At 38.2% G+C, this 25,963-nt stretch overlaps 1 protein-coding gene across 3 annotated transcripts in view; it reads left to right on the forward strand.

Annotated features, from left to right (window-relative positions):
- KIAA0825 (KIAA0825 ortholog) overlaps positions 1–25,963 on the forward strand; it is a 367,814-nt gene that overhangs the window by 21,163 nt on the left and 320,688 nt on the right. For all 3 annotated transcript variants that reach the window (XM_059694100.1, XM_059694103.1, XM_059694101.1), the window contains exons 2-3: positions 1,645–1,791; positions 25,021–25,152. In XM_059694100.1, coding sequence (XP_059550083.1) covers positions 25,022–25,152 — 131 coding nt within the window. In that variant the 5' untranslated portion in view covers positions 1,645–1,791; position 25,021. The remainder of the gene's footprint in view (positions 1–1,644; positions 1,792–25,020; positions 25,153–25,963) is intronic.

The following is a 25,963-nucleotide window of genomic DNA, read 5'->3' on the forward strand; positions in this document are numbered from 1 at the left end:
CAGTTTGTGAAACAGTAAGTGCTACTATTTTCCTTTGGTCAAACTGATTGAAAGCTATCCAGAAGGATAGTTCACCCTAGAGCAGGCTGACATTGTCATCAAGAAAGTAATCTGAGTTATTTGTGGGGTTTCCAAGAAATGCTGTGATTTCAGCTGTGGAGTTTGGTGGTGTGTTGTGTCTCTGCAATGGCCTCCCTGGGTTGGCACCTCCACTTTAGTTCTTCAGTGGACGTGAACCATATTCCTTGTAATAATTCATCTGTTTCCTTTTGTTCAGATTCATTTCCCCAAGTGGTCAAGTTGACTGTGAGGGTTTTGTCTGTTTCTGATAAACTGGAAATCAGCCTGGGATAGTAGATGTTAGTAACATTGAAGCACTTATTTGTTAAGACACCAAAGAAAAGCCGAAAATTATATTTATCAAAAGGAACACTTGGGATCTTCTTCATATCGGTTTTCTAGTCAACCTAGGCCTAACTAAAAGAAGAGTTTGGCTGATTATGGATAACAAAATAGTCTTTTCTATTAAAAAGTACATTTATTGCTTATTGCTTATTTTTTTTCTTTTAGTAAAGCAAGATAAAGAAGTATAGATTTTTGAAATGAAAAAGTAAAACTCATCACTCGTACATAATGTAAAACTACAGAAAATAAAGAGTTTAGTAAATATCCTGGATAAAAATATCAATATACAAAAATTATAGGGATACAGATATAAACAAAAATGAAAAAAGCTTTGTAAACAGATATTGTCTAAATTAGCATTCAAAATATGAAGTGCCTAGGAATACATCTATCATAACAAGAAATATGCAAAACTCCCTTGGAGAAAATAGAAAAGCATTACTGTGTGACAATAAGACCTCAATAAGTGGAATGATATGTACAATGCACATGATGGAAAACTAAACATTTTGCAGGTGCCTAATTTGATCAGTGCAATATCAACCAAATTTTTATCTGTTTTGATAGGGAAGGGAGAATACTTGATGAAAGAGTCTAAAATTATATGGAAAGACAAAGGTCAGTAGCTAAGAATAACAACAGTGTACGTTGGTTCACGGAAAGACAAGTAGTCTGGTGGAACCTTATTAGTGAAAGTGTATTCTGTGGACCCACCCACAGCATTGGTGGAGTTACCTGGGAGCTTGTTAGAAATATACAATCTCAAACCCCAACCCCAGATCAATTGAATCAGAATCTATTTGAACAAGATAACCAGAAGAGTGGAAAAGGATGTTTTTAATGAATTGTTATGGAGGAACTGGTAACTACACAGGAAGAAAGTAATTGTATTGAAAGGCACTGCTTGTTTTATGTCCTGCAACCTTCCCTTACTCTCTGTGATCTACATTTCTTCAGGGACATTTGAAAAATCAATGAAAATAAAAAGAATGTTTTGAATATGCATTTTCATAGGAGCCTCTGTTATCCATGTGCTTGTGAGCTGTGGATCAGCTTGTTAATAAGGTTTTCTTAGGTGCTCCAACTTCACCGTGTCTTTATGTATGTTCAGTATCTCTTAGATCTAGCTTGTATGTCATACCTAATGATAGTACTGTCACTACCAATGTACAGAACTAATGTTGTGACTATATCCCCTCCATTGTAGCAGTGACAAAGTATTATCTAATTATTTTATAGGTGTGTTTTGTGTATTTTGGAAAAAACTCTGCTGAAGAGCCTAAAGAAAGGGTAGTTCTTTTACCAACAAACCAGAAGGAAATAACTTTCCACCTACTTAGGATTGGAAGACCAGCTCATTCTTAGCACCTTCTGAAACAAAATTAGGTAAGAAATGTTTTCATCATATTTCAAATAATTTGTGCCTCACCCACTTCATTTCCTTGAAGGCTTCTATAATTCTATTCCTTTGGCCTCTAAGAGAGAATATAGCTCACATTTTCCTTTAGGAAGTTAGTGTGCCAGCCAGCTGTCAGCCTTATGATGTGCCTGATCTCCCATGTCAGGGGAAGCACAATTCAATTTTAAACTAAGTCTGCGCAACAGTGCAGCAGGGCTGCCAGCATCTCCCTTTATGTCTCTTTCTTTGAAATTCTTCCTTCCACCTGAACAGTGTGGCTTTATTTTTAAATCCTTTGTATGAGATGAAACCAACCACTAACTAACTTTGCTTGTCTTTAGTTAAAAAGCAGAGAATTGAAAGAAATAATCTGTAACTATTTCTGCAACCCTTTCTCATTTCTAGAAAAAAAGTACCACTGCTTGTTTAACTTATGACTTGTCTAAACATGTTGAAAGCATTGACAATAAGGCATAACACTCAGACTCTGAAAGGGAACTGTGAAAAGTTCAGTCAAAAGGGAAATGAAGAATAATTTATAAAAGGCGCTACAGATAATGATGCCAGCCAGTTATTTTAAAATGCATCCATCTCACCTTGTAATGAATTAGATTTGTCAATAGCAAATGTTTTATGCACCACTTCTACGAAAAGTGGCGTGCTGGGGCTGCAGGGCTTTGAGGGTGGCTTCTTCAAAGCTTTACAAGTATCCTCGATTCAAAGACTTTATTTAAATAATATATATTAAAAAGTTTATTTAAATAATATTAAGGTTGTGACACAAACACCAAATGACAAAAATCAGGAGTTTCAAAGCAGAGGCTGACATGCTATCACTATTTCACACAGTAACTGTTTTTCAAATGAGGGGTGTACCGGGCTGATTTGGGGATTGTGTGTCAGTTTAACTTTAAATTTTCTTGTTATTTTGGTTGTTGTCATAACCTTAATGTCAGTTTTTCAAATAGGTTTCTACATTTCCTTTTGTTTTGAGGTCATTAAAAAATGCATATGATAAATCTAACAGGCATAAATAGGTCACACGGAAGTGGAATTCCTTGCTTCTCGGGTGTTAAGAAACAGCTAATACCTGCCTTGTAAGTGGGGAAAGTTAGCTCAGACATTTCAGTGAATTTCTGTTTTTCAGGAATTCTATTCAGACTAATATAAACCCAAATAACAAGACATGATGTTGAGATAATTCTGTTCACATTCTATTGTTCCTGTACCACTAATGCTAACCATTTGATCTTGGTGGTTATCACCTCTGTAGATGTTAAAAACCACAATTGATACTTTTTTCACTAAAATTACAAGTTAAGCTTGATAATTATTTCAATTGAAGAATTCATTTTGGAAAGACATTGAGGGGAAAGAGGAGGGAGATTGTCAAGGGCGGGAAAAAAAGAGAGACATATGTAATACTCTTTGTAATACTTTAAGCAATAAAACAATTTTAAAAAAAGAATTCTTATTCAGTGTAGTTGAGTGTACGTAAACACTGCCTTAAATTTTTTCATATGGCAGTCCTTTTTATAAAGCACTGTTATGCAGAGTTTTGAAAATAAAATCTTGCTTTCTAAAGTAACACTTGTTACTTGTGTTAAATTTTTCTCTAGTACCACACCAGACGTTAAAGGAGCAGCCAGGAGCATTCTGCAGGGAAAGACAGAAAGGGGAACGAGGAGGGAGAGAATAATCTACTTATCCACATTCCTCTCTCTTTTTTTTTTATTCTTTTGTTCAAAATGAGCTGCCAGGGCAGGTCTGCATTGCCTATGCTGAATCTACTTTTAATTTAGAATAAATATATTAGAATCTGTCCCACAGTTGTCTTTTTCAGCACCTGTGTTAGAGAAATCAAAGATGAAAAGAGAAGCAAATTGTTTATTGATCTTTTTCTGCTGACTCATAAAGATACTAACCAACCCAAAACACTTCCATAGCTATCATCTCCTCTTTGCTTGAGCCACCAGATTTTATCCTTACTGGTTTTTTATCAATGACTGGGAAAACTTTAATCATTTTTTTCTAGTGTACTTCATTTCTTATCTCTTTATTATATACTAGAGGCCCGGTGCACAAAAATTTGTGCACTCAGGTGGGAGGGGGAGTCCCTCAGCCCGGCCTGTGCCCTCTCACAGTCTGGGAGCCCTCCTGAGATAATGACCTGCTGACTTAGGCCCACTCCCGGGTGGCAGAGGGCAGGCCCAATCCCTAGATCCAGCCCCTGGTCGGGCTCAGAGCAGGGCTGATTGGGGAGTTGGGGCGCCGGCCGCTGTCATGCACAGAGCAAGGCGGATCAGGAGGTTGTGATGCCACCCTCAGTCATGCTCAGGGTAGGGCCGATTGGGGAATTGGGGCACCGCCCCCTGTCACACTCAAGGCAGGGTCAATGGGGAGGTTGCGGCGCCACCCCCTGTCACGCACAGAGCAGGGCCAATCAGGGGGTTGGGCACTGTCCCCTGTCACGCACAGAGCAGGGCCCATCAGGGGGTTGGGGAGCTCCCCCCTGTCACGCACAGAGCAGGGCCCATCAGGGGGTTGAGGAGCTCCCCCCTGTCACTCACAGAGTAGGGCCAATAGGAGAGTTGGGGCACTGCCCTCTGTCACACACAGAGCAGGGCCAATCAGGGGGTTGGGCGCTGCCCCCTGTCACGCACAGAGCAGGGCCCATCAGGGGGTTGGGGAGCTCCCCCCTGTCACGCACAGAGCAGGGCCCATCAGGGGGTTGAGGAGCTCCCCCCTGTCACTCACAGAGTAGGGCCGATAGGGGAGTTGGGGCACCGCCCCCTGTCACACACAGAGCAGGGCGGATGAGAGTGTTGGGGCGCCACCCTCTATCACCCACAGAGCAGGACCAATCAGGGGGTTGGGGCGCTGCCACTCTCATACTCAGAGCAGGGCCGATGGGGAGGTTATGGCTCTACCCCGTCACACACAGAGCAGGGCCCATGGGGGCTGGGGGGTGTTGGGGCGCCACACCCTGTCACACACAGAGCAGGGCGGATCAGGGTGTTGGGGTGCCACACCCTGTCACACACAGAGGCGCAGGGCGATCAGGGGGTTGGGGAGCTCAACCCTATCAGGCACAGAGCAGGGCTGATCAGGGGGCTGGGGCGCCGAACCCTGTCACGAACAGAGCAGGGCGGATAGGGAGGTTGTGGCCCTGCCCCCTGTCACAGAGCCGCAGGGCGATCAGGGGGTTTGGGCGCTGCCCCCTGTCACACTGATCCTGGTTCTGGGAGGCACATTACCCTTTTACTATATAGGATAGAGGCCTGGTGCATAAGTGGTGGCCGGCTGGTTTGCCCTGAAGGGTGTCCTGGATCAGGGTGGGGGTCCCCACTGGGGTGCCTGGCCAGCCTGGGTGAGGGGATGATGGCTGTTTGCAGCTGGTCATACACCCTTCAGGGTGGGGGTCCCCACTGAGGTGCCTGGCCAGTCTGGGTGAGGGGCTGAGGGCTATTTTCAGGGTGGTGGGTGACTGAAGCTACCAACCGCTCCTTTTTTTGGGGGGGGGGGCAGCTTTAGCTCTGGCTCCAGCTCTGAGGTCTCTGCTGCTGAAAGCAGGTATCTGGTTTGTTTGGGTTCTATAATCGAAACAATGTATAACTTCAGCTCTGAGATCCTGGCTCGCTGAAAGCAGGTTTCTGGGGTTTTGTTTAGCTTCTATATTCGTTACAATGTTTCTTAAACTGCAGGCTCAGAGGCCGGCAAGGCAGGCGGGGAACGTTGGTTTTCTCCGTCACTGAAGCAAGCAAGCCTCATGTTAGTTTCCAGCTGCCTGGCTGCCAATCGCCATCTTGGCTGGCAGTTAATTTGCATATTGCCCTGATTAGCCAATGGGAAGGGTAGCGGTTGTATGCTAATTACCATGTTTCCCTTTTATTAGATAGGATATGTACAGTGTTGAATTTGAGAAATTTCTAATCGTTTTCATTTGGGATGTTGATGTGGAATTTTCTCTTCATTTCTGGTCCTAACTTTACTTTTCCTACTCATCGAATCCTCCCATATCACATCATTATTAAATCATCACAATTCTAACAAGTAATATTTTTTCTAAGCCCCAGTCCTCAACAATAAGAGGTAACTAGAAGAAAAAAACAAAAACAAACAAACATAATAAAGAGGTAATCATGCTGCATTGTATAGAGGTTTGTAAGTGTATACACTTGTGTATAAAGGTTTTGGCTAAGTTCTCCAAACTCATTAAAACTATACTAGTGCCCTTGTTTGACAAATCGTTATTATTTTTTAAAAAAAAATATTTATTTTTATTGATTTCTTACAGAGAGGAAGAGAGAGGGATAGAGAGTTAGAAACATCGACAAGAGAGAAACATCGATCAGCTGCCTCCTGCACACCTCCTAGTGGGGATATGCCCGCAACCAAGGCACATGCCCTTGACCGGAATCGAACCTAGGACCCTTCAGTCCACAGGCCGACGCTCTATCCACTGAGCCAAACCGGTCAGGGCCAAATCATTATTATTGTTCATACTAATACAAGTTCTGATTCCTATTTGATAAAAACGAAATTTTTAAACAAAAATTCAGAGGAAATTTTCTAAATTCAGAGGAAGCTATCAAATAAATGAATTGTAACTCAGTTTATACTGTAATATTAAAAAGTTTTCTGACAGAGAAACTAAATATTATAGGCTCTTACAAATTCATTTAGGGCACTTTCAGATTTATGCATTTAATAAACTGGGTAGTTAATCTGACATATATTTAATGTCCTTCAATGAATGGTGATGTTCTAGTGACTGCTTGGCAGAGAATGATGAACTTTTGTTTAGTGTTTATGCTCCATAAGTTAATTCTATAAATGTCTTTCTAATGGGGTACAATATATGCTTTTAATAGTTTTCTGTAATATTAAGAGGTAATATGCATTGAGTATTTTCTATATGACAGCAACTGTTCTAAGTACTATCCATGGATTATCTCATGTAATCCCCATAAAAATTCTTTAATGCTATCACTTTTATAAATGTTGTGGGGGAACATGAAAGGAAATATTACAAAACTAGTAAATAATGGAACTGAGATTCAGACACAAGTAGTGTGACCACAGAGCTCCCACTCTAAGCCCTCACTACTCAAAGTGCGATCTTCTGGCCAGCAGTGCCTGGGAACTTGTTAGAATTTAAAATCCAAGGCCCACCCCAACCCTACTGAAGATCTACATTTTTTAAAAATATTTTTATTGATTTCAGAGAGGAAAGTATTGGAAGAGAGAGATAGAAACATTACTGATGACAGAGAATCATTGATCAGCTGCCTCCTGCACACCCCCCACTGGGACCAAGCCTGCTACCCAGGCATGTTCCCAGACCAGGAATTGAACCATAAGTCGATGCTCAACCACCAAGCCACATTGGTTAGGAAAAATCTACTTTTTTTTTTTTTTAATCCTCACCCAAGGATAGTTTTCCATTGATTTTTAGAGAGAGTGGAAGAGAGGGGGAAAGACAGAGAAAAATATCAATGTGAGAGAAACACATTCATTGGGTGCGCCCTGGGCCATCGAGGAGCCTATAACCGAGGTACATGTCCTTGACCAGAATCAAACCCGGCCCATGCTCTATCCACTGAGCAAAACTGGCTACGGCTACATTTTAAACAAGATTCCTAGGTTATTGGGAACCTTAAAGTTTGGGAAGCACAGCTCTAAACTATTATGCTATCCTGTCCTCATGAACAGAATTAAGTATCTTTTAAAACAGATTTGTATTTTATGCACAGTGTGTTACTGAAATTCCACCTTTATGCTATCTTGGGCATTCCTATCTATACTAATAAAAGGGTAATATGCTAATTAGACCGGGTCAACCAGCCATCTTCCAGACGTCCAACTTCTTTCCGGACAAAGTCATGGTGGTGGGGGCCAAGGCAGAGACAGGGGCAAGATCAGGCTGGCAGGGGGTGAGGGGCAATCAAGCCGGCAGAGGAAGGCAGTTGGGGGAGAGATCAGGCCTGCAGGGGAAGGTAGTGGGGGCGAACTGGCCTGTAGGGGAGGGCAGTTGGGGTTAGCCAGGCCAGCAGGGGAGGGCCATTGGGGAGACCAGGCCAGCAGAGGAGGGCAGTTGTGCGTGACCAGGCCAACAGGGGTGGGCAGTTGGGGGCATGACCAGGCCAGCAGGGGAGGGCAGTTGAGGGCGACCAGGCCAGCAGGGGAGGGCAATTGGGGGCATTAGGCAGGCAGGCAGGTGAGCGGTTATGAGCCAGCAGTCCTGGATTATGAGAGGGGTCCCAGATTAGAGAGGATGCAGGCCAGGCTGAGGGACACCCCCCCCCCACTCCGTGCACGAATTTTGTGCATGGGACCACTAGTCATAAATAAAGTACCTTATATAATGAGCTCTAATAACTAAACATGAGCAGGGATCTAAAGTAGACCCACATTATCTTGAAATCAATTATATAAAGAACAGAAAAAAAAACACCCAGATTATAAACAGCAAGTCTTTCTACAGTGGCAACTAACTTCAACATCGGAGACTTTCTTACAATCACAGTGAAGCACATTGCCTAGAGTACAGACTCTAGAGACAGACTGCCTGGATTTGAATCCTGGTTCCTACTTCCAGCTCAGGGGCCTCAGGAAAGTTACACAGCTCCCTACACCTTGCCTTCATCATCTGGGAAGTGAGGGCCAAAGGGGTAGGTACTTACTTCACAGGATTGTTGTGAAGATGAAATGAGTTAATCAGTAAAGGATTTAGAACAGGGCCTGATATGAGGTAAGAGAATACATGTTAGCTACTTTAGTTGTTATTAGCTATGCTTCCCAGCTTGGAATAGAATAGATTCATATCTCACTCTTCTTGGTTATCAATTGGTAATAAATTGACAAATATATTTGTTAGCAGAACTCACCACATAAAGGCATGTTTTTGCTGTTAGAGTCTAAATTACAAACTTTAGTTTCTGTATTTTCTGAAAACTATCTCCTGTGGCACTTCCTACCTGTAACTTCTGCTAAATGTCACTTGTTTGTGGTACTTAACCTGTTAAGATCAGTTCCAAATCAGAATGAAATGTGTTAACAGTATATTGAATTTTATTATTTTTTAATTAAAATTGTTTAATGTTGACATTATTGCAGCTGTCCTCTCCCCCACCCCTTGTGAATAAAGATCATGGTTGTAAGTTCATTTGGCCAACTACCTGCATAAGCAATACAGAAAAAATTAGATGGATAAATAATGTTTGTTTAAAGGCTGAATGCTTCAAGAAACTTGTTTCCTTAGGGATGAACATAATTCTGAAATTAATCATGGAAGTCTTTAGGAGAATAATGGCTTTCTATGCAAGTACTCACTTAGCAACTTTTCAAGAATACATCTATAGTATGAAGTGAGATTGCATGTTCCTGGAAAGTACCATTTTGAAAACTGATTTGTTAAAAGGCACTGAGATCAAAATACTTGGTGAAAACAATGCCCTGGAAAACTTTTAAATTGCCAGCTCCAGGACCCACATCCAGAGTTCCAGTTCACTGGGCCTGGAATGAGGCCCGGGTACTTGAATTTTTAACAAGTGACTGAAGTAATTCTACTTAAATTATTCTTGAACTGCACTTTAAAAACACTGCAGGGACATCGAACAGACTGTTGTCAAACTATAGCGGGAAGGCAGGGGAGGGTTGAGGGGGGGGCGGTAAGAGATCAACCAAAGGACTTGTATGCATGCATATAAGCCTAACCAATGGACACAAGACACTGGGGGGGGGGGGGGGGAGGGGAGGGGAGGTAGGGAGGCCAGGGGAAGGTCAAGGGGAGAAAAACAAAGGAGACATATGTAATACTCTTTGTAATACTTTAAGCAATAAAACAAAATTTTAAAAAAAAAAACACTGCAGGAGAGGAAAATACAAATTGGAAAACACTTTTGCTGACTACTCATTTCTTTTTGCAGCATTGTCCCCCTTGCTACTTGTTTTTCCCATCCTCTGACCCTCTTACTTTACCTTCTTTGGCTTTTCTCCCTCCTCACATTAGTGTTCCCCATGCCAGTCCTTAATATTCTGCTTTTCTCTCCTTTACCCTTTCTCAAATAACATCTCTTCTGGATTTGCCGATCATATCTCTGTAATAATTCTACAAAAAACCACAAAGGTCTCTTTGTAATCTAAAATCTCAGCCAAAATGCAGATGTTGAAGTCAATTTGAAGGCTGTGGCAGCATTTAAAAAAAAAAAAATAGGAAGAGTGGGGAGAGAGGAAGAAAAGGACTAGAGTAGACTAGAAAATATCAAAGGAAGTATTAAGGTTAAGTAATGTTTCATGAAGCTTTTGTTTAAGATATGTGAGTGCACACATACCCATTAGATTACAATGCATTTTGTGGATCATAGTCCACAAAATTGAAAGACACTGTCTGAGTCTTGGTGTTCTGAACTTCCATGTGACATTATGTTTCCTCACGCATTTCCCTCCTATGCCTCCTCCATTTCTATTCTGGACATTTCTATTCGTATAATCCACTCAGAAATATCATGCCTATAACTGAATTTATAATACCTTCTTATCACAATTTTCCTCCTAAGTTTTAAAAATCTATTCATAAATTATCATTCTGTCATCCAAATGAAAGTTTCAGCATTTCCTTTGTAATAATTTAGCCTTTGCTACATAAACTTCCCTATAGCTTCATCTCACTACCCTTGCCTATCCTAGGGCTATAACCAGCAGAAAACCTATGGGCAACCATAGAGTTACCCACTCCTCAGCTAGCTTCCTGAAGCTAGCATGGAGCACTGCCTGGTATTTTTTAGCTACCTTCGGTTTTCTGGAAATCTTTTTATGTCATGCCACATAGAGCTAGATTATCATTTTTTATAGATACATAAGTTCCATTTTATGTATGTCATATTGTCATTTAAAGTAGCACATCATAATGACACCCTGTCATATATACAGCTTGCCCAGAATAGTCCCATTTTATGCCTTTTGTCTTAGCATTACATCTGGTTTAGCATTTGTCTCAGACTTTTTACTTTTGAATGAAGTATTATTTAAATACTTGCATGTAAATAAACTAGGTTAGGTTTAGGTAGGCCTACACTTTGTATTTCCACACTGTGACACGATCTCATATGTGAGATGCCAGCATAGCGAACGGAATTCTCACTTTAACATATGGTTAAATTGGCAATAACCCATTCTCTCTTCCAGATCCTTTCCAGAGGTAATACTATATGCTAACACATCTTTTTCAAGGGCAGCATGAAGGGTGCTTGGTGATAAAGTGAATGCACTCTGGCATGAGCAGAGTGATACAGCTAACTTATTCAGCTTTTGTGTGATGGTGATGGCAGAAGTATCCTATGCTGCCACTTCCGCTGGCCACTTGATGTGCCAGCCAGTTGTTCTGGACAGCTGCCCTAGCCCATGGATTGCACAGTTTCTCAGACTTTATTTAATCTTGCCATTGAGGGAATACAGTCTGGACTTCGTTGCCACATGGTTTTAATCATGTATCATGTAGTATAAATCCACAACTACCTATTTATTTTATTATTGGGTAACACATTTTTATTTTATAATAACACTTTTTGATGACAGCAATTAAAAAACACACACCAGCCCTGACTGGTTTGGCTCAGTGGATAGAGCGTCGGCCTGCGGACTCAAGGGTCCCAGGTTCGATTCCGGTCAAGGGCATGTACCTTGGTTGTGGGCACATCCCTTGTAGGGGGTGTGCAGGAGGCAGCTGATTGATGTTTTTCTCTCATCGATGTTTCTAACTCTCTATCCCTCTCCCTTCCTCTCTGTAAAAAAAATCAATAAAATATATTTTAAAAAATAAATAAAACACACACCAGTACAAATTTAACAGTTACGATTTGCTGAAAAGAATTTTCATGTGTAATTCACACATGAGGGGGCTGTAATGACATCACTGATCACGTGAAAGCAAGAAGACATTAGTCTGCTGAAGAAGATCAACATCTACTACACAGTCTTCTTTTGTTTTGCTTTTTATAGCAAAGGTGGAGATTTATTGAAGAAAAAATACAGACTCCCACTTGGGGAGAGGGAAAGAGTCCCACAGAATGGACTCCCAAGTAGGGAGGGGGAAAGGGTCCCTACACAGTCTTCTTTTAAGACCATCCCTGCAAATACTACATTTCCATACCTAGCTGCAGAAGGTACATTTATGTACCATTCTGTGAAACATGACTTTTCATTTAGATAAAGTGATGGTTCTCTCTTAATTTTGGTTTCACATTTTCTTGTGCATGTATAAAAATGTGAAACAATAACTGTTAATGTATTAGCTCCATTAAAAGAAATTTATCAATAGTTAAATGATACCAGTTTTACATGAGTATCATTGGATATTTCTAATTTTAAAAAATCAATTCCAGTAGTTCAAGTTTTGTGTCTAATTCATGGGATCAAAGTAAAGCATTTAGAAATTTATCCTGTAAAAGGTGAAACACTTGACATTATTGTTAATACTGTTATAATTTGTTTTAAAAACTGCAACATGATAAAATTATTTGGTTTTTGTGATGTCAAAAGCATGTTGTGGTAGAACATAACATCATGAACATTTTAAAAATAAATGTAGAACCTATGGAGAGAACTATACTTGAAATATATTGTGATGCACATTGTAATTCATAATAGCATCAACAACTTTCAATATCTACGAACCTAAATAGAAGTTGTAGTTGTCAAAAAGTACAAATGTGCTTATACATACACAAGATAACCAGCCTATAGATTTTTGTGATCAGACCGATGGAAAGAAAACAAAAATGATTTAAGCATGGCAGTATACGCTTCCTCTCTTTGGATTTTAGAAATGTTTGAGACTTTAAAAATTGCTTTGTGTCCTACCACCGTATTAAATACTCTTATTAAAATGTCCTCTCAATTTTGGTTGCAATTTATTCAAAACCTATTAGAAATCTGTAATCAAAGCATTTATTACATGGAAGGCAAAAATTTAGTTTATGTGAAGCTTTTAGAGAATTGCAATTATTGGGGGGAAAAACTCACAAGTAGGAAGACGTTAAAATATATCCCTATGAAATCATAGTGGGAACTAAATGAATTAAATCATGATAACTTGAATGGTGTATAAGATTTAATTGTGAAATTCCAAGATTTTGTTTTGAATTATATAGACTTATGGGGAAACCCTTTTGGTGGAGCTCATCTTTTTAACTGAATAAATTTAAATTCTAATTCAGAAGAGGATGACTTTTCTCCTGGTCACTTAGACTTAAAATCCTGCTATAAACACTGATTCTTCTCTTTGTTTTACACAAATCATTCTGGTGGTAGGCTAGAGAATGAGTTAGAAGGAGGTAATACAAAATACTATAAGGGAGACTCTTTAAGAAACTGCTGCACTAATCCAGAGGATGGAGTTTTAATCTACAGAGGAGCAATAGGAGATGAATGGATGTGAGAGAGAGAGTTAAGACTGATCATTTCGCTTTGAGTTTGGTGAGATAATGTTGGAATGTGGGAGATGACTCTCACATTTCTGACTTGAGTATATAGGTTGATAGTAGTGCTGCTAACTATCATAGGGACCTCACGAAAAGAAAGAAGTTTCAGAGAGAAAATAGTAATGTTGTTTGGGAGTATGTGAGTTTAAGGTGCCTATGGGACATCCAAGGGAGTGATGTAGCATGGAGTGGGATAATTAGAACAGGAGTTCCCACACACAGGTTATAGTGGTAGACATGAATGTAGATGAAATTGCATAGTCAGAAGACAGCGGGAAAGAGAAAGAAAGGAACTGTACAGGAAACTGGGCTCTGGTATTCAAGATAGAGTTGGGGGAGAAATCGTGCTTGAATGGCCAATGGATTGGCCTTTGGAGAAGGAAGACCCTAATACTAGAATTAAGTATAGCAAACCGAGGGAACACGACATTTGGGAATTGTGAGGTTCTAATAACTATAGGAGAAATCCAGGCCTAGCTTAGACAGGAAATGTTCCAGAAATATTTTACCATTTGAAGTTTCTAGACTTAAGTTTAATAAATCAAACTTCAAAGACATAATTGTCCATAATGTAGTTTTACACTACACCTTTTATTCTAGTACTCTTCTACAAGCTTACTATTCATTTTTACTCTGACCTTTGGAAGTTTTACATTGTGTATGCAAGGATACATTAATTAGTATAGAGTGGACTTTTTAATATCTTGTCAAGAACATCAGTTGTGTTATAATTTGATACATAGAAGTGTTCTAGAAATTTGACTTTGAAGTCAAGTCAGTCTAAAACAATTTAAAAGTCTCTTTAGATTCCATTCTTAGAACCTGTTTCTCAATGGTATCGTGGAGTACAATTTTAACTTTTTTCATTTCATTTTAGTTATGGTCTGTTACTTTTCAAAATTACATCAAGATGTGTTATTTGTCTTTAGACATGTTTAGTCATTAAAGCACCTAATTTAAGTAGTTTTTTATTCCTGCAACCTATGCCTCCAAATTATCTCTTATATATCCATTTTGATCCCTCAGTTTGGGTATATGATTTATCTTTTAGTATAAAAATGTTGAGTTCTTGCATCACAATTACAGTCATTGGTCTGATAATCCTGCAAGTCATACTACACAAAACAAGAAGCTCATATCAAACTCTTGGCAGGTTTAGTTAAAATTAAAATGCATGCTTAACTGTAGAGATTGTCAAGTGTGGAAATAATATTTGTCCAGCTGGACAGCTTTCTTTTGTACTTGCTAAATGAAAGTTGAGATTCTGTCTGCTCCTTGAAAGCTTCTGTGTCATGAAGGTAATTTGGACTGTTTGTGGTTTGACAGGGATTATTAAAATCAGATGAAGTGAAGGGAAGCAAGTGTGAGAAAGCAAAATTGACACTGACATTCTCTATTATTTGCAGCTTGGATCATGATGACTATGTTGATATGATAGATTCACTGTTGAGATATGTTAAGCAGCAAATAAAGTAAAAAGCAAGTATAGTGATGGATTTTTAGATTTAACATGAAGAAATCCAATATTTACTTTCACTGATTGCTTTTTAAATAGATTTTTCAGGTCATTTTATATGAATTTGCTTTAACCAACAACGAATTATCCTATTGAACTAAAGAATTAAAAAGTGTACTGCAAAGGCAAGATTAAATATTAAAGAAATAGATCACTCAATTAAAATGATAGAATTTTAAAACTGTAAGAGTCTTTAAAGATTATTATTATTATTATTATTATTATTATTATTATTTTGTAGATGGAAACTAGGAAGAGTTTTAAGGCATCACATTTAAATTTCATTTGATAGCTTAAATGTTAAATTCTGATATTTCATTACAAGTATATTTTCTAACCATTCACATTTTTTAAAAAAATGATTTAAGTCACCTGGCTGGCGTGGCTCAGTGGTTGAGCATTGATCTGTGAATCAGGAGGTCCCAGTTCGATTCCCAGTCAGGACATATGCCTGGGTTGAGGGCTCGATCCCCAGTGTGGGGCGTGTAGGAGGCAGCTGATCAATGATTCCCTCTCATCATTCTCTCTCATCGTGTTTCTATCTCTCCCTCTCCCTTCCTCTCTGAAATCAATAAAAAATATATATCTTTAAATGGTTTAAGTTGTTAAAAGGCATTTATGGTTTAAGCCATAATTGTAGAAACCTTTTCTTGTTTAAAGATAATGTACAAATTATGTTATTATAGTTATATGTTGCCTACAAATAGTATTATGTGCATTAATGAAGTAAATGGCTTCCACAAATGTGATTTTCTCCTAAAGCATCCTTAGTAGAGGGAGGTATAGCTAGGAAGTTATTTCAAGATGTCAATTAAGGTTAGTGATAGCATAATAATGTAATTAAATGTGAAGAATTATATATATAAAAAAATAAGGTAAAGAGCCTGGAGTCGTCCTATGCGTTGTGGAAAGTCTTCCGTGTTATTTAAACAGGATAGTGAAAGATCTGATTTGATTTATAAAAAGAGAAGTCTAATGCCAGTATGCAGGGTAGATACCAACTGGGTGTCCTGTGATTCAGCTCAATTCAATTCTAACACTAACTACATGGAGTTGGTGCAAACTCCAAAGTTAAAGGCGCAATCCCACAAGACTGCCCCTACTTCTTCCTGGCTCACTGCAAATTTGGGGGCTCCCACACCCCTTCTCAGGTTCACTAATTCATTAGGATGATTCACAGAACACGAAAGCACTATACTTCTGATTACAATTTTATTAGAAAGGATACATTCCAGAATGGCCAAATGGAAGAGATGCATAGGACAAAGTAAGGAAGGGGGTAGGAAGAGATGGGGGAAAAACCAAATATATATTTCTCATTATGCCACAATATGTGAGTCCTGAAGGCGAGATAGGAGATTTCTTCAGCAGGAAATAACATCAGTTTGAGAATACTGGTAGCAGACAGAGAAAAATTTGAGAGCATATGGTGACCATTTAAGATACAGAGAAAGAAAGGGTCGAAGAATTTGATGACTATTTAAGACAGAGATTTTAGGATTTATATACCTTATATGGACACTCCAGCATCTCTCTTTTGTGTGTTTTTATTTTTATAACTGGTTAGAAATGTAAAAACCATTCTTAGCTTGCAGGCCATAGAAAAAACAGACTGTACCATAGTTTGCTGACCCTGATACTAATACTAGGGCAAGGGAGGGGAGATTAGGGTGCCGGTGACTCCATAATATAGGAAGAGAAGCGAGTTTAAGGGAAAGATTTTGAATTAAGTTTTGGACATGTTGATTTCAGGGGACCTTTGAATCAGTGAAGTGGAACTGCCTAATAAGCACTTGAAATATGTGCATGGGTTTTGGAGGAAGAGGTAAGGTTAGAGATATAGACTGATTTTTCAGCATCGAGATAATAGATGAATGAGGTTGAAATGAAAAGCATGTGGGATACAAAAGAGGACCAAGAACTCCAGCATGAAATGGATAAGAAGAAATTTTTCTTTCCCTCCCCTAGTCAGGCAAGGGGAAAGGAAATTTGGGAAGACGACAAAATGAGAACTAATAGGAAGAGATTGTTTTTGAGGTCTGAGAAGAAATATCCAGTAAATAAAAATAAAACAAAAAATGTTTAAATTAAATGAATTTAATAACTTTAGAAAAAAATGAATCTAATATTGTAAAATTACATTAAAAAGAAGTCAGTGGCTTTGAATGAGGCATGCTCAGGGAAAGTATTTAAAATGAGAAGCTGGTCTACAGAGATCCCTGTGGCGAATAGCAGTGTTTAATGGCAGAGATGAAAGAGGAGCCAATCAAGATGTTTATTAGTTTAATAAAATCTACTCTGGTTAATTTAAGCAAAAAACAAAACAAAACAGAAATGTTACTCTTGGGCCGAGGAGCAGGGAGAGGGTTTATTGTGCATCTCACAGAACCAAAAGAAAATTATATGAGCAATCAGCCAGTTAGAGGAAAGAAACTAGCAGTTACAGGGGCCTCAGCCAAAAAAAAAAAAAAAAAAATTAATGCACCTTCTCTTGGAAGGCTAGAGTTAACTTGATGGCTACCACCAGCAATTCTCTTTCCCTGCATTCATTCCCAATCTCAGAATTCATTTAGTCGCATTTGATGGTTCAGCTTGGGTCAAATGTATAAGCCTGGATCAATTACTTATGATCAGGAAAACTGAATGGGTCCTCTAGCATAGAAATGGACAACCATTGTATATCTGTGTATAATATCTCAGATTAAAAAAAGAAGATATTATGTGAGCTTGCCAACTAGCTAAAGTGAATAAATGTGTGAGAGACAAGAGACCTGGGAACCCATGATACTTAGGAAGATTGGCAAGAAAGGAAACAACTGTAAGGAAGGAGTAGTTATCAGTACCAAATAGTGCAGAGATTACGTGTGATAGGAATTAAAAAATATTTGTCAGTTTCAGTGTAAGGAAATAGGCAGAAACCAGATTGCTCTGGGTTGAGAAATGAATGTCAGATAAGCATATAGTAGGAAATATGGACTGCAATTTTGAGATGCTGGGCTATGAAGGGAAGGGGGTCCTACAAAGGGTTCTGTTGGTTTCTAAAGAGCAAGAAACACAAACTTACTTATAGTTAGCTGAAAGGGATATTGATACAGCATGTGATAATCGATGGAGTCAAAACTCTGGAAATCATAAAAGGGTATTTCAATGGAAATAGTAATTTATCAAATTAATGTTAAGTTAATTAATAATATTTTGAAAATTTAAGAGAATAGTATCACATTAATATAACCAGCTAATTAATACTAGTAACATAATACTAGTAGAATTTTTAGGAGAAATTCTTAAACCCTTGGGACATACTTTAAGAATCCTAATTTTTTTAGAAGTACCCATTTGTATACAACGTACATGCTAAGTTCAAATCATTCTACTCTGTTAAAAGGAAATTCCTTAAAATGTAATTGACATCTCATAAGCTATGTATGTTGTTATTCCCACTTGATACATAGTACAACTGCCTTTTTAAAAGTGTTCTGTAACTTAAACTTTTTGCTATTGCAGTTATTCTGTTCTCCAAACTACTAAGGTTTTATTGCACTTAAAAATTCATTCATTAATCATTAGTTCCATGATTTGTGACATTATTTAGGTCTAACCTCAAATTGTGTGATAATTTTATGACTTTTAAATTACATGAAATATGTACATGCCAAGTTACAAAAAATGAAAAAATTAAAATTTGTTTTCACATATGGTTTCACTGTTATATTAAAGCAAGAGATGGCTAGGATTGCATGTTGAAGATTATAAAGAGTTATTAAAATGAAAATATTTTCTAAAAAGAGCAGTACTTTGAAAACTAAAGAAAGCAGTTTCAGGTTTGGTGAGTAAAGCATATGACAATTAATTCAGTTTGCTTGTCAAGTTGCAATAGTGTATTCTGACTGATCCTGTCAATTTCTACTTCATACATACACGATGTAAATTACTAATAGAGGAGTTACAATGAAATATTTTATAATTTATTGAAGGAGATTTTAATAGCTGTAGTATGTTTATGTAAGTATTTACTGACTGTATATTAATATTCTAACCCATATAATTTTAATAGTCAGAACTTCCCCAATTATTTGTGGAAAATATAGTAGTCTGTGGAGGAAAACCTAATATATATAGATCAGAGTTGAAAAATAAATTTGAATAGAATAAGAAGTTTTTTATTTTCTAATTTAAGACTTTAATGCTTAAGGTATTCTAAATGACTATCAACAAATTGAGATTTGCTTAAATTGTTTCTCATTCTTCGGGGGAGACTAAAATATTAGGATTTTAACTTCCAGTAACTGATGAAATAACTTACTGATGACTCTGAATTATCACAGGGAAAGATCTAGCCTTAAAAAAAAAAAAAAGAAATCTGGGGGAGGGATTATATAGGTTTAATAATAAAGAAAATTTATAATGGTCCTAGGGGACACTGTCAAATATATAAGGCAGTAAACAACCAATACAGAGGCATTTTATATATAGTTTTGTGATTAAGGACAGCCTTTGAAGCAGTCTAAATCCCAGCTTTGCTACTTCCTATCTAAGTGATTTGGGGCAAGCCATGAACCTCTCTGTGCCTGAGTTTCTACCTTTTTTCATATGGAGATTATAACAGTATCTATTGCATAGGATTATAATAGGAATTAAATGAGTTCATATATATAAAGTACTTCAAACAATGCATAGCCCATATAAAATACTACGTAAGAGTTGGCTATTATTAACATTAATATTACTTGGCCCTCATACCTGTAAATTATATCTCAATGAATGAGTTCACTGAACCAAATAAAATTTTTAAGATTTAGTAAAAGTTGAATTTTGAGTTATATAAAGTTGGCAGGACTTTGTGAATGATACAGGAAGAGTACTTTCTGACTAAATATTAATGGGAAAGTAAAAATGAACCAGGCCTGAAAAGATTGGTTCAGGTTTAAGAATAATGATCTGGTCAAAGTTTATTTTCACTTCGTTTTGATATCAAACCAGCAACTCAAACCAATCCAGCAATAGAAAGAACAACACAGATAATATAAAGAATAAGAGATGAGGATACAATGCCTCTGAAAATATGATTCTCTAATGTCTTCCTTTTCCTTCTGGAGACACAATGCCCAACGTCCATTGGCCTCAAAAATTTTTGTTGAGGGAAAAATGTGGCAAGTCAGAGTAGCCCAGAGACATGGGCTAGTTGCTTCTTAGAATATTTTAGGGAGATTGAGTTTTGCAGGCAGAAAAGCAGTACAGGGCATCTATTTATTACCATAGAATAATATCTTGATGCCTCACATTTCTTGTTTTTGCATATTATTTCTTGCTATGGGTTCTACTTTAGCTTTCCATGTAGCAGTCCTGGAGAGCTAAAGTGGCTCTGAGAGTCCAAGATGCAGGAAAAATGATGGGATTGACAAACAAAAAAGTCCATTTTAAGAGTGAATTTGGGTGGAAGGGTTCAGAAATATGTATGCCTCTTATAATTTCTTATAGAATACAACAAATTTATTGCTAGAAGAAACCTCAGGGCCTAATAAATCCATTAATTGAGGAACGTGAGCCCCATCCTTCTTGAGTAACTTACCCAAATGCACATAGACATTAACAGAACCAGGATCAGGACTCAGATCTATTGCTTCTTGGTTCAATAATGTTTATAGTTAGATGTGTTTTATCATAGTGCAACATTTTGAAACTTCTTTAGTTTCAGGTAGAATGTGTAATTATTTTTAATTAATACCAACACCCCACTTCCTTGCCATGCTCTTTCGCAGTATTTATTTTAGGTTAGAGAGCATTGTTGAGTAGTCAGACTTCCGGTGAGCCAGAGCTGGTGGACACATTCAGTCCACATTGAGTTCACAGAAGGTATATAACCCACCTCACTGGGCTTTTCCACAGAGGAAAAATCACACAGTCCTATTTTTCCCCTTTACTAACTCAGTTGTAGTGTGGATTTCTTCCCAAAGGTTCAGCCTTCTTTTTAGTACTTTTTAACATTTATTAGTTGGTTATAAGAAGAATGGCACTCCAGATTTTTATTGTTGAAGAAACAGAAAAAAAGATAAAATAAGGACTCTAACCATTATATGTTTTAAATGAGAGAGAGAGAGAGAGAGAGAGAGAGAGAGAGAGAGAGAGAGAGAGACCCTATAGTAGAAAAGTATCATTTTGAAATATGTTAAAAGATTGGTGAGATTCCAAAATTATTTTTCTGGGGTTTCTTTTGATCACATAAACTATAATTTTTTTATTGCTTTATTGTAATGTTTTCTGGCAGTGCTTATAATATGCTCGTATTTTCTTATAGTCACTGTTCTTAGGAATTTATAACTCAACTGTTACATTTTGCCTACGGCTGAAACATGATCTACAGATGTTTGGCTTAGATATAATTCTTCAAACATAACTCATTTTTACAGGCAATAATTAATATTAGATTGGATTTTCATACGTGTTTGAAATATTAAGCACTGTGTTTTTAACCTTATAAAAAATTTCGGAAACATTATAGGAGAATGAACATTTAAAAACAATGTTGCAGAATAGCAATTTCAAACACAAAGTTATTGTACTTTAAGGAGGTGCAGCTCCCATTTTTGATTTATCACGGAGTAAGATAAGAGACTTCATTCATTATGTCAAATTATTATAATCTTCCTGATGACAATTTAATAGTTGGAAATACAGGAACATAAAGAGACTGTAAAGTTATATCCTGACCTACAATTTCACCGCCTCTTCCTTTTCCTCCCTAAATTTTATAGTTAGTTCTACCTTTCTAAAATTTCTAAAATACCCCTGGAGTATTTGCCAAATTACATTCATCCCTCAATAGTTTACTTTTCTGTTGTTGAAGTCATAGTTACCTTTTAGAGAATAGCAGTGATCTTTCTATGGGCTCCTTTTTTTTTTATGGCCTTATTCTTTTTACTGTCTCTGCTCCTTGTGAAGAGAGACTGTCCAACCTTTCCATTCCATCATGATGCCCAGCAGTGGCAGACACACTGTGGCACAGATAAGGAAATGGGAGGATTGGCGCCTATGCCCATGCCCATTTGGTGCATGCGTCTTTCTCACCGCAGTCCTGCAGGGATCACTGCCAATTTAAGAGACATTTTTAAATCCAAACTTCAGCATTACTTACCACAGTCTACTCTATTTATTTCTTATGTTCATCTGTGCATCACTGTTTATTCAGGTTAATGTTTTCATCCCATTAGTTATATTTTGTCCATCAGGTTTTGTTTGTTTGTTTTATTTTTTTAATATATTTTTATTGATTTCAGAGAGGAAGGGAGGGGGGGAAGAGAGAGAGAGAGAGAGACAGAGAGAAATATCAATGATGAGAGAGAATAGTTGATTGCTGCCTCCTGCATGCCCCCCACTGGGGATCAGGCCCACAACCCGGGCATGTGCCCTTGACCCTGAATCAACCTCCTGGTTCGTAGGTCAACGCTCAACCACTGAGCCACTCCAGCCAGGCTGTTTGTTTTTTAAATCCTATCACACAGCATCTTAGTCTTGCTGCCTTTTACCTAAAAGGTGACTCTTGCTTCTCTTATCCTTCATCACCATGGAACCATATAAATAATGATATGGAAGCATCACAAGATGTATGCCAGTCACATGAAAACTCTGAACCATCATCATTCTGCGACTCCATCTTGTCACAGCTTTAATGCATTCTTTGTGTTTGTTGATTAACTTCTTTACTGAGGTTAGATAGAGAAAAGTCAGACAACCATGTAGATTGGGAATCCTTCAAAATCATGATTTCCAACCTTATTTTAATGCTCAATATGTTTCAGTTTATTATCAGTTTACTCTAGAACTGATTTCAAAGAAGGACATAAAACACACATTATCAAAATAATACAAGAAACATTTTCTTTTAACAGCATTTGGAAGCACAAATAAAATAATACAAAAAGATTGGTGAAGTGGTCATATTTAATCAAAAGATATTTAGGAATTATGTAAGTTTTGAAATAGATTTTGAATAAAATGATAAACACAAATTTCTAAGAGAGAAGTTAAGGATGGAAGATGTCTAAAATGAAGAGAGATAGGGAATGTAAAATAAAAAATTATAAGTCCCACTGAGAGCAGGGGTAATTTCTTTTTAAAATATTTTACCAAAGGCTAGTATGCAAAGTGTCCCCTCGGGAGTTTGACCCGGAAACTGGGAGTTTGATAGCTCGCTATGATGTGTACTAACCACCAGGGGGTGGCGTAGAAAGAAGAAAAGCCCTGGCCGGCAGCTGGAAGGCCCTCATTGGCCCTGATTGCTGGCCAGGCCTAGGGACCCTACTAATGCATGAATTTTGTGCACTGGGCCTCTAGTTATATATGAAATGATAAATACTTATTGCAAAAAAAAACAAAGCAAACAAAAAACAATTGAGGGAATCAATCAGGTAGACCTAGAGCAGCTTGTAGCAAATATATACCCCTGGACTACAAGGCTTGAACGGGCAGCCCATTCTTGGGTCCCCCTCCCCTTGCAAGGAGTCTGAATCTGCTTGTAATCAATTTTCCATACTTTTGCTTAAATCTTCTGGTCCGTAACTCATTCTTCAGTGTCGTGAGACACGACCCCGAGAAAAACACCTCTGCTCACCGTTCTGGTTATCAGTTAGACAGACATGAGCAGAGCCAGGATGATGGGACAGATACAGAAACTAGATGCCTAGCAAGCGGCAAAACTGAGAAGACAAGAACCTTGCCCCCCGAGAAACCTTTCCTCCCCTGGCTTATTGCTGGTCATGTGGTTTAGCTCCTCCCGCCCTGACCTTTTCCTCCCTAAAGATAACATCTAGGCCTCAGTTGTATTTCAGCTCCAGGGCCAGAAAAGCAGCAGAAGCAGGAAAGCGATGCCATGGCTACCTCAGGACCAGCTGCATTGACTATTGAACCTCTGCCCTCGTGCTGACCAATCAGTGGAGACCACAACCCTGAAAGATCACACCCTCCCCTGAGACTTCCCCTAAGATTTCCACTTACCAGAGAGAGAAATACACTCAGAGTGAAGGGCCTAGTGTGCACTCTCCCCAGGGGAGCAGGCTCACCCCATTCCCTTTCTCCTTCTTTAGGGACCCCATGAGACTTGCAACCAGGGGAGCACTGGACAGCAGCAGCTTGTCCCGAGCTGACCCCCTGAACCTGTCACCAAGGCCGCCTTTTCTCTGACTTTTCAGTGAGCCAAAGCAGCCCAGCCCAGGCTCTCCTGTTGCTTTTTCTATGTTCTTCCTTGTTTCACTGTCCTAAATATATTTTTAGCTGCAGCCAATAAATTCTTTCTTATTTTGCTATACTTTGTCTCTTGATTGAAATCTTTCCTTCAAGAAAACAAGAGCCAAGATCTCGTGGTCTCATCGGTAACACTATCAGTCATCAAAATATTTGCTAAGCACTATTGTATGTCCCAAAACAACATATCCCTAAATAAAATAGTTCATACACTGTACCAACTCATCCTTCTTAATCTGTCCCATTGCCCTGACCCTACATGTTCACATAGCACTTCTCACCATGTGATCTTTTATAAAATCTGTTGATGTGTTTCTAAAATGTACCTTCTCCACCCGAATAAAACTTCATAAAGGAAGGGGCTTTCACTTGTTGCAGCTATATCCCAAGCTTCAACTGCAATGCTTCTTACTTACCAAACATTCAATAAATATATATGGAATGAATGGATGAATAACTCTTTGATAGTGGGAAAAATGCATATCTATAAAAAGTAGCAAATTTAAGTTTTAGTTATCAGAGAGGAGATTTTTTTGCCTTTTTCATATATGAATAGGGCCTGGGTATTAAGGCATTAACAATTCTGAGGTTATCATTTCCAGGTTAGCTTGTGGGTAAGAGTGGAAGGAAGGTGTTAAATTCTTTCTGCAGCAGCCTTTGTTCACAGTGGTCTGTGAGGCTATGTGATTTCCTTTGCAGTGCTGGGTTACAGTGGGAAGCAGCAGGCTGTTTATAAGTTCTCTCTGAGGGGTGCTGTTTTGTTCAATTTTCAAACTACAGAAAAGTGTGAAAATTAGGTCACACCTCATGAACTTTAACAAAACACTCTACCCAGTTTACTAATACCCTAGTTCTTCTATTGCTATATTTCATTTTTCCTAGAAGTGGGAATTACTGGTTTTGATTTAGTATCACATCTTGAGGTAGATTTTTCCCTTTATTTTGAAGTAACTAACATGTTTTTTATTCTTGTTCCTCAGAATGGATTGGGGAGATGAATATTTCCATAATTCCTTTGACCTACATTGTTTGTTAAATTCATTTCCTGGAGACTTGGAGTTTAAGCAGATCTTCAGTGATATTGATGAAAAGATAGAACAAAATGCTGCAAGGTAAATATTGCTAATTAATTAAAACAAGTTAGTTTCATGTTTAATTTACACAAACGTTACCTAATCTAGTTTTATTGTTTTTACTGTTAGATAATTTTAGTTTTTCATTGTCATTAACTTTGCTGGAAAAAAAAATGATGAGACTTTCCTCCCTAAAATTTAATGTGATTTTTCTTATTTGATTAGTACTGTATTAAAACTATATATATATATATATATATATATATATATATATATATATATATATATATATATATATATGTGCGTGTGTGTGTGTGTGTGTGTGTGTGTGTGTGTATTGGCATTGACTTTGTTATAGGTAGAAGTGCAGTTCTTGGGATGCCACAAGGAAAACAATTTTCTGAGGTCCCTCCTGAGGATGGGGATTCATGGAAAGCTTTATTGATGATGTAAAATTAAGGGGTTCCCTTCGAAAGTCCCATCTCTGTCTGTCTTGCCATGGAAGAAGTCCAATCTTGTCTTCAGCAGGGCCAGAATGAAAGCCACTGCACAGAATTTCTGCTCCATATTAAAGTCCAGTCCAGCATCCTGCGTGCCATGTTGCTGCTTATGGCCATATGACTACTGTAGGCGAGCGCATGAACACAGGGCAAGTGCGGTTCACAGAGCAAGAGGGAGCACAAGAAGAAGAAAAAGAAACTCTTTGTCTGGGGATTTTACCCTTCCAGGATTTTGTGCACTTGCAGTAGCTCCATCCTCTCAGCCAATGATCTTCTCCCTGGCTAGTCTGAGGTGACCTTCCCTACGTCACTTCAACTTCACTGCACATGCGTCCATCACCCCTTGTGCC

This window comes from Myotis daubentonii, chromosome 4, assembly GCF_963259705.1.
Source record: "Myotis daubentonii chromosome 4, mMyoDau2.1, whole genome shotgun sequence".
In the NCBI taxonomy this organism is placed as follows: Eukaryota; Metazoa; Chordata; class Mammalia; order Chiroptera; family Vespertilionidae; genus Myotis; species Myotis daubentonii.